This window comes from Odontesthes bonariensis, chromosome 13 (assembly GCF_027942865.1).
Source record: "Odontesthes bonariensis isolate fOdoBon6 chromosome 13, fOdoBon6.hap1, whole genome shotgun sequence".
Classification (NCBI taxonomy): Eukaryota; Metazoa; Chordata; class Actinopteri; order Atheriniformes; family Atherinopsidae; genus Odontesthes; species Odontesthes bonariensis.
Genome location: NC_134518.1, coordinates 22487758 through 22501209, shown reverse-complemented (window position 1 = coordinate 22501209; position 13452 = coordinate 22487758). Strand labels below are relative to the sequence as shown.

Sequence of the window (13452 nt, the reverse complement as noted above, 5' to 3'; positions counted from 1 at the left end):
ATCACTAAAGTTTATCAGCATGTAGACAGTTAAATGACTTTCTCTTATCTTCTTCTCATCTTTATAAAAGCCAGGTGATAAAAAATAATTTTTAAAACATATTCTGTCCCATCTCCTTGATAGCCACCTTCCCTCCTTGTCTCTTTATTTATGGTCACCCCCTGTGATTTAGCCCCCCCTCTACACGTCCTCCTCTCTTGTCTCATGCCTGAGCGCTCTGCTCAAACGGGGTGATCTCTGGCATGCTCCTGCTCCTCCCCTTCCCAGCCCTGGCCTTGATGGCCGCCTCCTCCCCTTCTGCATCGTCCTCCTCGTCTGACCAGTCCACCTGCTGCTGCAGATTCCCCCTGGAGCCTCTCATGCCGGTGCCCTTGAACATTTGACCTGTGCGGAACTTTGTGCGGAAAGTAACAAAGGAGAGGCTCTTGCTGCGTTGCTGCTTCTCGAGAATAGGGTTTGGAGTCTGAATGTCGTCGTTTCCGTTCACCTCGTCCACGCAGTCACGCAGCACCGTGCGAAATAGCCGGGGGACCTCTTGAACCTCCGGCTCCATCTCTGACACGAGCCTCCTGAACCTGCAGATGGAGGAATACATGCGGTGTGGGTGGATGCACATTTAGAGAATGCTTTAAAGTCAAAAGAAAACAAACAGGTGTAAACGACAAGGCAGAGGCAGACAGAAGTTGGCTTTAAAGGTGGGGTTGCCACTTTTTAAGAATTCCAACACTGTAGCAGATTTGTAGAACTAATTGAATAACAGACCATCGAACATGAACTTGCTTTGAGTTGAACAGAGCAGGCGTTTCAGTTCTATGTTTGGTTATCACAAGCAGTTCACTTTTACGTTTGGGGATCTGAGAGTATCAGCATGTTATTGCTTAGGCTGTTAAAGGGATTAGACTGTAACCCTGCAGCTCTTCTTCTCTGTTTCCTTCTTCTTACTCAGCGTTGCCTTATCTCATGCCCATTTTCCCCTACAGGCTTTGGATGTTTTTCTCTTTAGTTTTGTCATCTCATCTTATTACCTTCTGTCTATCTTAAGTTTTCTCTGCCTCTACACGTAGCTGCGTTTATCTCTGCCTCATACGTTCTCATACAGTATGGTTCAACGATCTTGTCCAGTTTCTACAACACCTCTCCCTGTGTCTCCCTGCCTTTCTTACCTGACAATCACTGGGCCACATTGTGCAGGAGGGATCTTGGCACAGAGGTCCTGCAGCTCCAGCAGGTCATTGGGAGTGATCTGATAGGGCTGTAGGGTCGGTGTGCTGGCCAGCCAGCTGTAGTCAGCTGCAGAGGAGGAGCTGCGACGGCGGCGCCGTCCCTCCGTCGCCCTCTCTATACGAATGCGCTCAGTGCGCTTCACCATGGCCCCCAGCTCCAGCATCAGAGTGTTGGTAACCAGCTCCTCAGTGGTGCGCTGGCCGGGCACTTTGGGTTCAAGGGTGAAAACTGCAGACCAAGGAAACATCTGGGAAAGATGGAGAAAGTCGACAGTTATGTTAAAGAAATACAAGAACTTTCATAGGCAGATGTGGTATTAACCATATCTTACTTTAGGCAATTTCGTATTTGTGGTTGTAGTATAAAGCAAAAAGCCACTTGGAGACCTTTAAAGAAAACTTTTTTACACTTAGGATGCAAATTATTTACAGCTTTAAACGATCTCTAAAACTGCAAACCCTCAACCGACAGTTTAATTAAAGCATTACGTGTAACAGGCACAATAATGTTCATGTAAATGCAAACTGTTAACCACCATCTTTTCTTAAAACGTGCATGCTTTCTAGCACAGATATTTTTCCGTAGCCTTACCTTCACAAAACGGGATTAACAGAGCTGAGGTGTATTATTGTCTGACAGAAATCTGCCAGTTGTCAGGCAAAGACTCTGTTAGCAGCCAGATAAAAAGCAGGCCCCCATGGAAAAAGTGGATAAATGAGAATCCAGCTGGTGGCACACAGCCTGACTGCCCGGCTACCTTTGACGGTCCCTGGCAGAAAACATGTGTTCTTTTGTGAAGTGTGTGAGGAATGAATGTGTGAGTTGGGATTGAGAATAAATGTCGTCCTGTATTAATAAAGAATGAGTGACGAGATGAGCTTACCTCGTGACATGAGTCCACTCCTGGGCGAGCTCTATGCGTCAGCGTGGCTGATAGAATTTTACATAACAGCATGGGGTTGTTGGCCTGTTAAGCTGTTTTGATCTAAATTAATTTAATTTTTACCACTTCTCTTTTGCATGTGTTTCGCAATTTCATCTCTTTTGAGTTATAGTTAATGCTGCGTGGAGGGTTTCTGCTCACACACACAAGCAGACATCCTCCAAAGTATTCTAACCCACTTTCGCAAAGTCTGACAAAGCAGTTTTTAGTGCGCAATTTCACAAGCATACTTTCAGGTTTCAAACTGCCAGTCACAACACCCCTTACACCCGGAACAGACCTCGAAGAAAACACACTGAAAGTCTGGAAAAGTGTCTACCAATGGACAGACAATGATCCTTCAAACATACCTTGAATTACCTGGCTGTTATTGCCCGGCATTACAGTGAGATGACATGACTACTCACATAATCTTTTTTTCTCACAGTTATAAAGACTCAGGTGTCTAACATATGGCACGGTGTGTGCAGTAACTGCAGGCTAGTTTCTGGGTTTCCACACCACTCAGCACTGAGCCAACAAATCCCAGATTACATTCAAATCCAGAGCCTACCTGGAAGAATGACTTCTTGTTATGACTCTTATAATCTGATTACTGTTGCCTCCACTAGATGCTGCTGCTACTACAAACTTATAAACATTTCTAACCGCTATATCTATTAGATCGTTTCACTTTGTACTGAGCAACACAAGCTGAAAGTTTGTCTCCAAGACCTTAACGCTGAACACACACAGTGTGAATAAGGTGACATGTTTCAAGCTTTCGTCACAGCACCGTGAAACCATCTATTGGGTTGTTTTATGATCCTATGAAGCTCTAATTGTAACTAAATACATTTATTTATGTGTTACATGTATAGATTTTGTATTATTTGTCATGATTAAAATGTAAATATCAAGAACCTTCTAAATAATGAGTCATTATCACTGATTATGATGCCCCAGAAGTAGTTCCATTCAATGGCGTAGCCACGGGTGTGCCGGTGGCACCCAAAGAGGCAGCTGGCACACCCAAAAAATTGCATCTGATGATGCGTTGCGACACCTGCACCTGCCAACCTGGCGTAGCGTTATTTCTGGTGAAATAATAAATGCGTTCAATCGCCAAGCCACGCAGTCTTGCCCTTTAAATTGAGAGCTGCGCAGTGAGCACAGTGAGCAGCAATATCGTTGTGTCCTTTACTCTGCTGCTAAGCCCAGTAGTTGTGTTCAGATGGTTAATTAGCTTTGTTGATCATGCGTAATGTGGATACGTTATGGCTCTATGAGAGTGCATGAGTACGCGCACGAGTGTGTTATATTTCACTATGTTGATCTCATTGGGCACGCAATGTCTGTGTGTCTGATTATGTTTTTGCAGTGTTTTTTTTTTTGCTTTTTGTATTACTTTATTATTGATTTATTTGAGAGCACGTCACATATGTGAATGTTTAGACCTGCTGTGAACTACTGTTGACTATTACTGATGAGAACGCACACAACGTGTGGATATGTTTTGTGTTAATAATGTTGTATTCGAGAGATACATTGTTTTGAATGTTTGTGGAGGTGTTACACTCTATTGAGAATAAATTTGGCCCACCCAGTATTTGCTGGTGCACACCCAATGTCTTTTTTATGGCTACGCCAGTGGTTCCATTGATTAACATGTTCAAAAATCCCACATACTGAGGATCAGTTTAAATGGAGCTCGCAATGACTTTTTGACAAGCTGCTTTGTGGTTCGGTCAAGACTGCAATACAATACAAATGACAGAAATTCCTATTAATCAAGTACTTGTTGGGAAGAAATCTCTGGAAATAAACAGACTGAAAGTAGTCTGCCATCTGCCTGGAGACGTGAAAGGAGATTTCTGCAGATAAAAGGGAAGTTATGGTAAGAATGTTGACATATGTAAGATTATTAGCTTGTTGATGCATAAATGGGAGCTATGACTCAGGTGGCCCCTCCTTGTGTTGAGATATCCTTTGGCAAAGATATTAACTCCCACATTCCCCTCGATATGCTCATCAGTGTGTGATACTCGAGAATAAAGTGCTGCACATATAGTACGAAAATATTTAAGAACTGCTGTATTAGTCTGTGTATGAATGAGAAACTGAAAACATTTTGTAAAGTACTTTTTATAACCTAAAGTTTAACATAGCGCTAAATAAGTGAGGACTATTCACCACTATTCAAATGCAAGATGAGCATTTAAAGTTGTAGTTGGTTAAGGTGTACAGCTTGGTGTTTATAATAGTAGTTCATAAGCTAATGGTTCAAAGATAATGTGAGGAGGCATTACAGGATTTATAATGAAAGAGGAGAAGAAGAAAACTTCTGCTACCTAAATTTGTATTATCTGTGGACTTCTCTCTACTTTTTGTGTGAAATTCAGGCTATCTTTATTAAACGCTTTCTTAAACGTAAGATGAGGGTCATATATAGACAACATGTTCCAGTATGGACTCACAATGTTTTTTTTTTCGCCAAATATTGCTCAAATCTTTTCGTGATCCGTTTCATAAACTGTATGTTTTGTCACGATCCAGACCAGGAGGACATGGAGGACCTGAACCCAGGGGTTAAAAGGTGGGAGGCAAACACGTGTAGAAAATGAAGACTTTCTTCAAAACTAACAAAAAGCCCTGCCAAGGCATGAGATACGTGGAACTCTGCTTTTAACCAGAACAAAGAGATCAGATCACATCACCCCAGTTCTCAAGTCTTTACATCGGCTCCCGGTCGGACACAGAATAGATTTTAAAGTTCTGCTACTCGTCTACAAATCACGGAATGGTTTAGGACCAGAATACATGAATGACATGCTAGCTGAGTATAAACCCAGTAGAGCTCTGAGATCTGCTGACTCAGGTCAGATAGTGGAGCCCAGAGTTCAAACTAGACACGGTGAAGCAGCTTTTAGCTGTTATGCTGCACACAACTGGAACAAACTACCAGCAGAACTGAAATCAGCCCCAACTGTAAGCACTTTTAAATCCAGGTTAAAAACATTTCTCTTTCGGTGTGCTTATGGTTGAGTTTATCTTTTTCTTTTTCCCCTCTTCTTTGATTGCTTTTAACTGTGTTTTGATTTTCATTCTATTTTTTTTCTCTTTAAATTGCTTTTTTTTATGCTGCTTATGCTGTTCTTTTAAATGCCTTGTCTTTATGTAAAGCACATTGAGTTGCCTGTGGTATGAAATGCGCTATATAAATAAAAATGCCTTGCCTTGCCTTGCCTTGCTTAAAACCAACAAGAAAGAGTTGAGGTGAAAACCACGTGACCGGCTGACAGGAAGCTACAACGAAAATGATGATGATCTGGCCCTGAACAAAGGAAAACCTGGAACATTTGCACAGACAGAGTTAAAAACAAGCAATGAGTAGGTGATGCAGTCCATCCAGCCATTCATTTTCTATACCCACTTAGTCAAATGTAGAGCCACTGGGTGAGAGGCAGTGTACATCCATCCTAAAATCCATCCTGTTGTCAGCAGAGTTCCGGTGTAAAACTTGTCTGTTATTACGGAATGAAGCTGCAGTCTCCTTCCCGCTTTTTAAATCTAACTTCAGCTGCAGAACTCCTTTAAAGGTGCCTCCAGCTGTTTTTAAACAGTCTAAAGCGCTGAAAATAATAACACAGCCTGAAACTTATGACAGAAATCCATAAAGCTTCATGTCTTAATGTAGCAATTAGAAACCAAAAATCAGGTGAAACAGGGACAAAAAGTACATGCAAAAGAAAATGCAAGCAGACAAACTGCAAAATAAAACAAGAATTAAGGTAACCAACGTGCAAGAAGTAAACTGATGGCACAAAGACACTAAAGGACAAAGACAAAACCTGAGCACAAAAACTCATAAACCATGACATATTTTTATGTGAAGTCACAGTACGAAAAGCAACTATCAACTTTGTAACAGAGGAAAGAGCGGATTATTTATCACAGGTGTAAATGTCTTTGGTGCCAACAAACTACAGGTTTGTATGTCAGGTCTCAGAGGTACTCAGTACCTCAGTTTGATTCCTAAAAGTTTGGACTGTCAGTAACAAGAGTTCAATGATTTCCAAATCATTAAATCCACATTATTAACAGAATGTAACATCAATTTTTTGTTATGCTTAATTTAAATCTGATTCTGGATTTTTTTTTCCCAACATAGAAAAATTTTCTTCCTGTGCTGCATCACCCTTTACTAACACTGTAAGCACTGGGGAACTGAAGAGGGATCTGTAGTTTTGACAGTAAGATATTTTCCCAACTGCTTGATAAGAAATTCAGCTACTTAAAAGTTCAGGCTCTAATTTTCATGCATTTAAAGTTTGAAAATGCTAAATGTTTTGTACATCATACCATGGATGATGCAAAATTCTTTGGATTTTCTGATGAGAAACATTACTCTTACATTGTTTTTTTTAACACTTTGCACAGATTGCAAAGTCTTTATTTCTAAATGAGCCTCTTTGGAAAAAAGATACTCTTTCTTCCCATGCTACAGGCATTTTGCCATTTCACCTAATTCTTTGTGGGATACTCTTCTTTCTTTTGCATAAAATAATTACGGTAAATTTTACCCAAAACAAAATAATTTCTAATTCAAGTTAAAATTACACAAAAGTAATTTGAAAATCAATTACTACTGATTTTATTTTTATGTTTTAAACAACACAACTCCCAACCTAACTTATTTGGAAAGGATTTTTGGTAAAAATGTGTAAATGATTGTCTCTTGAGTAAAACTAATTTGCATATATTTATAACTGACTAATGCTAATTTACTAAATAAATAAATCAACGCAGTAGAGCAAATATTCCAGAAAAGCACCCCAAAGTTACATTTAGAAACAGTAGTTGTGTTATTGGCCGCTTCACGTCGCTAGAGGTCATCGGAGGGTCACATCACCACGAGGACTTTCCCAAAACATTTCCCTGCTACGTCACCAATCCCCGCCCGCCTCGTGCCAAAGCGACTTCGGGTTCTGTTGCCTTGTCAGTTTCATGAGACTCTCGGCATCTTCTTTCTGATGCCAGAACCGTTAACATTTGTACGTATCTTTGTCCTGTTGAAAGCGGTCTTTTCGCTGGCTGAACAGTGACGAACTGGACACCGGTGTTACGTTTAAAAAGCGGCTCAGAGCGCTGTCAAAGCTGTGAGCGAGCCTACCCGCCGGCTCGCTCTGTCGCTCGCGCCCTTTGTAACTCTGAAGTGAATGGTAAGTAGCTTCACTGTGGGGTTAGCTTGTAGCATCACTGCTAGTTTAATTGTCAATCACTGACTGCTGGTGGAGCAAACACGAACAAACGACAGAAAAGTGAGTCCCGGCTGGTCTGGGTAAAGCTCGTGGCTCCATCTCTGACGCTGTCCGTGATGATAGTTAAACTGACATATGAGTTTTTGTTATTTGAAGATGACAGTCGTTTCTTGTTTTGTTTGAACCTCGTGATCAAACGCTCATAGATCACAGGCCAGAGTCCAGCTTCTAGATGTCTGTCTCCATCCACATTTAACCAAAGATGTGGCCCTATCAACTTTATTACCATTAACTTAGAACGGCTGACTTTTCTAGTTTAAAGTAAAAAGTTACTTATGATATTAATAAAGCTGGCGTGGAAACAAACCTGCGCAATATATATATTTTTCTTTATGATGTTGTGATGTTAGCTTTGCCTTTAATGCAGTAGTGTCAGGTGGATAGTATTTTTACATAGTGTCCATAATGTAATGATGTTCCTGTCTTTAAATCCTTTGACGTCTGCTCTTGAACTATATTGCATATATGAGATGCTGTCCGCTTCTTTAATAGCTGTTTTCCAATTTCCCATAAATCAGGCAACAAATGACTGTTTCAGTTTTAATAGCAGAGAAAGTATGTGGAGGCTTCTGACACTTAATAATGAGCTGGCTGCAATTATTTGCCCTGACTGCAATGTTTTTTTTGCATTGTTGTTTGAATATGTTAACTGGCACAAACATCTGAATGAAACTTACTTAGTTTAACATTTTTTTTTGATCATTTCAGACCTAATGGTATGTAACAAAGAGATCAAACACAACGTGTTGTACTGTGTAGATATATAACTACTCCACTCTCTGTCTTTGTCTTGATTAGTAAGTGGATTACCTCAAACAAGCGGTGCAATAATGGAATTAAGTTCAGGACTTATTCTGTTTCTGAGCTGAAACAATTACTTAATGACATAAAATTAATTGGCTACAGTCAACCAGGCAAAATGGAAACTCCTCTGAGGTCCAGACTTCTGAAATGTGAAAATGTGCTGCTTTTATTCATGTATTAACTGAGTTTTAGCTGTTACTCGGAGTGCATAAAACCCTCTCAGATTCAACTCTTTTTGTTAACTTTAAGCAACACTCTATTGTCTGAACCATGAATAGTTAGCAAAGTAGATATTTAGTCAATTAACAATAAGGAACTTTTATGATAGTTGCTCAAAATGGTGCGGGTTAACCAGCATCTTTCTCTTATTAAGACAAGACTAGACATGTATTCTTGATTCAGTTTAAATCGCACACAAGCTCCTCTGGAAGATTCTTATTTTACAGTCTTTTAAGGCACTTTGGGTGTAATTTGACCAGCTTTTGTCAGTAATGTATTTGCCACTGCATTCAGTTATTTCTGGACAGAAACGGATACACGATGACACCACGTCTGTGCTATGACAGAAACTATCTGACTGCCGTTACAGAGCTGATAGCCTTGAGGCTGTGATGCGTGTCAAAACTGAGTCTTGGCTGGGTTAGCATTTTCAATCAGGCTTTTCTTCATTCCAGTGTTCTCACTTTTAGCTTATCTGTATCTGTGTGGATTGTTAGTATGTTGTATACACAATATCAGAAAACATGTTTGTTTAATTGGCTCAAAACATGTGCGTTAAGCAAAAGTTCTGAGTGAACAGGTGACTGTTCTTGCTCAAGTTTGAGAGCAGAGAGGATCATTTTCAGCTCTTGGTTCTGCTGGAACGTTGCAGGCAGTCTGTGTTGGAAAACACTGAGTCAGAGCTGCCCAGCTGTGACAACCAGTGCCTCCCTGAGGCATCAGACCCTTAGCAACATAATATATTCAGAGCAGGAGGCCAGCCAGAGGCCCAGATGATTGAAGCATGTTTACATTCATGTGTTGTGGGTTCGATCCTCTTTGACAACACAAGCACAGTTAGAATTATATGCACCTCATTCTTATTTTAGAGCAAGAGCTCGTACTCCATCTTGTCTTTTTTTCTCTCAGTACAAATGCTGAATCCCATGCCTTAAAGTATTTTGATTTTGGTTTTGGCAAAAAATCAGAGGACATGTTGGCCGGTTCATTGTCCTGAGAATGCCAAATATAACCAGTCACCCTGAACTCTCAGAGACTAAGTTACCCTTTAGAGTCCTGCAGTTAAAGTAAGCTTGTGATGGAGAGCTTGTGCTGACGTTACTTTGCCATCCCATCAGGCCCTGATAGACAGCGATGAGCTGGGCTGAGGAGGACTGGACGGTGGGACTGTCTGGACGGGTCCTGCAAAAGGTGAAGGAACTGCAGATCCACGAGGAGAGACTGTCCAGAGAGAACAAGCAGAAACAGCTGCAGCTGGACAACATCCATACCAGCCTTGAAAAACAAACTCTGAAGGTATACACAACCACGTCTATGAGTAACTCTTTCTTACAGGCTACATTTCCTCACAACATTCATCAATCTGTAAATTCATAATTATAATTATGTTTATGCATTTAGCAGACGCTTAATCCAAAGCGATTTACAAATGAGGATATAACATCAAAGCTAACAATAATCTACGTAGAAGGAAACCACTAGTCAGACTCTGTAACACTGTAGTTGAGAAGATGGAACAGGACTGAAGGAGTTCAACTTAAAATTAGCCGTCTTCTTTGACACATTTTCAGAGCTGAACTTTCACTCTCATCACAGGAACGATGTCTTGGTTTTGAGCTTCTTTTTACCCTTTCAGAGTTTACATAAATACTTTTATGAAGTTTATTTTGGTTTAAGTCTGTTGAATGGTTATATTGCATAATACTTAAGTACAAATACTTAAGTACAGTGTCCCTTGAGGGTAAAATCTCAGTCTCCCTACATTACTAATACAAACACTTTGCATTAAACATTAAGACAGTGCTTTTGAAGACTTGTCGTTTTTATGTTGAGTTGTATAAATAAGTGCCGTTGTAGTAACTCTCCATCATTTGTCAATAACATGTATCCTTGTCTGTCCTTTTTTGTCCTCGCCTCTCCTGCCAAGTATGAGGAGGTCCGTGGGGAGCTGCAGTATGTCCAGAGAGAGCTGCAAAGTGTTCAGGAAGAGGCCAAGGTGGCCGTGACCAGCAGGGAGCGTGTGAACCAGGAGCTTCACACCAGGCAGGCCCAGATATGCTCTTTGGAGGGCCAGCTAGATGCTGCTCGTACACTAAACAACAAGCTCACCCAGGAAGTCAAAAGGTTGGCACAAGTTGAAATGATCGAAAACAAATTAATTCTCTTACTATTGCTCTTTTTCTTCAAATTCTAGATATTAGATTGTTTACTTTTGATCGAGTTTTGGGTTCTGATTGAACAGAACATACATTTGTTCCTGAATAATAAGTTAGCTGCTGTTAGAATTAAACTTTAATTCTTTAATTCTAATTAAATTAGAGGTAAAATACGATTTATTAATCAAATCCTGGGGAACAAATGAGTCTTACATCTGTGTGTTTCAAATACATATGATTTCTGTTATTGTTTGTTTAGTTTGTGTTCTCTATTTTTTTTTTAACTCTTTTTATTTGCGTTTCTACATGTAAGTGTCATTACAATTTTAAGAGGTTTGAAACTGATTATTCTCATGGGTTAATAAAGGTTTTGGTGTCATATTAACGGTTAAATCTTAAATCCATCAGTTTCCTTTGGTGCATATTTGTTTTCTTTCTAACCTTTACTCTGTTTCCCTGCTAATGCTAACTCCCCCTCTGTCTCTCCTTCACCCCTCTCTGGCAGGCTGGAGGCTGAGCTGGAGAAGCTGCAGAACAGCAGCAGGTCGGCAGACTCCACTCTGTTTTCCACACCCTGCTGGAGTTCAACCTCACCCTGGGAGCACAATGGTACAACTATTTAGGTTTAAGACTCCTTTGTTTTTCTCTTAAGGGGTTTCTTCCCTGTCATTTCATTAACGTGCTGTATAATCCCAATGATTGAATGGGAAAAAACACAAGATTCCCAGATGAGCCAAGAGGTTATAAATAAGATCCTTCAGTACTGAAGTTTTCCCAGCCCATTACTCTCTGGGGACTGTGGTGTTTGTCTTTCCACTCTTGTTAGTAAACCACATGGTTACTCGCTGTCGTTGTTCCCGTTCAACTTCGCTTATAGGTTTTAGGCAGAAAGTTCAGTCCATATGTTGTGTTTTTGCTCTGCAGGGAGCCGACAGGAAGAGAAGTCTGGGCAGCGAGATGAAGGGCAGAGTAATCACATCCGAGTAAGTACCAGCTTATTCTTTTATTGAGCTATGTGTGGGCTAATCCAAGACTTTAGACTAGATTTTAGATGGAGCTTGCTGTTCTCTACTTGGAGGATTTAGCCCTTCATATTACTAAAACAGAGCTTTTTTCCTTTGTTTGGATTTTCTTTCAGTTTATCCACTAAGAGTCTTAGCTAATTACATCGTTCCACCCGAGTATTTTTGTTGGTCATGTTTGCCTTTTTGAGAAAGTTGCACAATTTCCAAAGCTCCCTGAATGGGGAAAAAAATTAAATAACTACTCAGTACTACTATGAAACGAATCAACGTCAATGTTCATTTTTATCAGGTTTATTCATTAATGTAGGTGTGAAGTAGCGGAGAAGAATCTGAAAATTCAGCTTGGCCTTGTGATGAGAACAAGGGAGACTTGTTATGTCTTTAGTTTGAAGCTGTTGTTTAGATTTGTATCTATTTACAGACTAAAAGTCTTATCCCCGGCCCTGTTTATGTAAACTCGGCTAAAATGTTGTTTCAAATTTTACATCTTCTCACGCAGCGACTCCAGTTCTCAGACATGTCTACAGCTTCACTGTCGCGACAACAACACAAGGGCACACCTCAACGCCACCCATCTGACCAATCAGATGCCTTTTCCACGCCTTTGTCTGTGTTTCCATGGGAACGTGATGATTCAAGACCAACATCTAGAAGACGACAACCACCCTCTCCCCAGACGCCTGGCCCTGATGTCATAAATCAAGGCCTGTTGAAGCAGGGGGTCGGTGGGAAGGAGGAGCACAAAACGGAGGCCGAAGGTGAGTGAGGATGCTCAGCGGTCACCCTGGTAACCTGGAACGAATGGTTGTCGCCCATTTACAATTTGAAAATGCAGTCGACACACATTCAGTTCACACCAGCAGTCTTTATCCTAAAGTAAGATTAAAAAGTTAGCTGGATTACGGTAAGAACGGGAGTCCGCATGGTCATGTTGTTATGCATTTAACTCAGCAGTCCTACGCTTTCAATTTGGCCTCCGAGTGGATTGGATTTTTTTTTTTTTGGATTAGGTACAGGGTTTTACAGTCGGCAACAACATATTGGTCCAATTAGGTTTTTAGGTTCTGCTAATGGAAGACAACATGTCAGCCAACCTAATGTCAAAAGCCTGCCTCGTACTCTGGCGTCACTGTAGCGAATGCTGATCCATATCTGGCTCTCCAAAGTTCTCCAAAATTTACTGTGAGGTGACTAACAAGATCTGGTCAGAATTTTTCACCAGGAGGGCGCTCGTTAGTTCAACACACACAGAAGCCGAAGCTCCTTGATGCAGCTGTACCCGGTTCCAGTCCTGGCTCAGCGCCCTTTGCTACGTCTCCTCCCCTTCTCTTTCTGCCCTCATTTCCTGTTGAGCAACTTTCCAATAAAAGCCACGAGTGCTTAAAAAATCCTTAAACAAAAAAGGAATCGCTCACCAGCTATTGTTTTCTTGCCAAGTGTAGTTTAGGAAAGTTTGAAAAGGCTACATTTAAATACTAAATACTTTTGAGGCTCAATGCCAAGGCTGTTCATTCATTTTAAAGGTGAGTCACAAATATATAAATGGAAAAATGCTCTGTCACCTTTTAAAAGAGCTGGCTGGAAGTTTGTAGCTCATGTTCATCAACCAGCGGTATTGTGCATTTGATTTTACCAAAGTACCAAATAAAATATGAGGCCAGGGTTGATCTTATTAACAGAACATTTCTTTCACAACCTTCTGTTTAGAGAAAAAAAAAACGACAACCAAAAAAAACCTGAAACAACATTTCAAACTGTAAGCTCATCATAGAAGTTGGGAT

The 13452-nt window shown here is 40.6% G+C and overlaps 2 protein-coding genes across 2 annotated transcripts in view; one reads left to right on the top strand and one right to left on the bottom strand.

The window, feature by feature from the left end:
- Nucleotides 1–202: 202 nt before the first annotated feature.
- On the bottom strand, nucleotides 203–1471 carry LOC142397335 (protein RD3). The gene is made up of 2 exons (XM_075480679.1): nucleotides 1164–1471; nucleotides 203–575 (listed from the first exon to the last, which is right to left on the bottom strand). Exons 1-2 carry the CDS (start codon nucleotides 1469–1471, stop codon nucleotides 203–205), a joined length of 681 nt encoding a protein of 226 aa, XP_075336794.1.
- A 5671-nt stretch (nucleotides 1472–7142) lies between these two features.
- The window catches only part of LOC142397167 (uncharacterized), a 24169-nt gene continuing 17859 nt past the window's right edge, over nucleotides 7143–13452 (top strand). The window contains exons 1-6 of the mRNA XM_075480510.1: nucleotides 7143–7368; nucleotides 9609–9786; nucleotides 10418–10614; nucleotides 11152–11255; nucleotides 11571–11629; nucleotides 12171–12429. Of these exons, the coding sequence (XP_075336625.1) occupies nucleotides 9625–9786; nucleotides 10418–10614; nucleotides 11152–11255; nucleotides 11571–11629; nucleotides 12171–12429 (781 nt within the window). The 5' untranslated portion in view covers nucleotides 7143–7368; nucleotides 9609–9624. The remainder of the gene's footprint in view (nucleotides 7369–9608; nucleotides 9787–10417; nucleotides 10615–11151; nucleotides 11256–11570; nucleotides 11630–12170; nucleotides 12430–13452) is intronic.

Excerpts from the sequence above, each read along its gene's own strand:
- LOC142397335 (XM_075480679.1), bottom strand. The coding sequence starts at position 1,471 with ATGTTTCCTTGGTCTGCAGTTTTCACCCTTGAACCCAAAGTGCCCGGC. Across the intron at positions 576-1,163 it reads TGTGGCCCAGTGATTGTCAG|GTTCAGGAGGCTCGTGTCAG; the intron begins GTAAGAAAGGCA and ends CTCCATCTGCAG.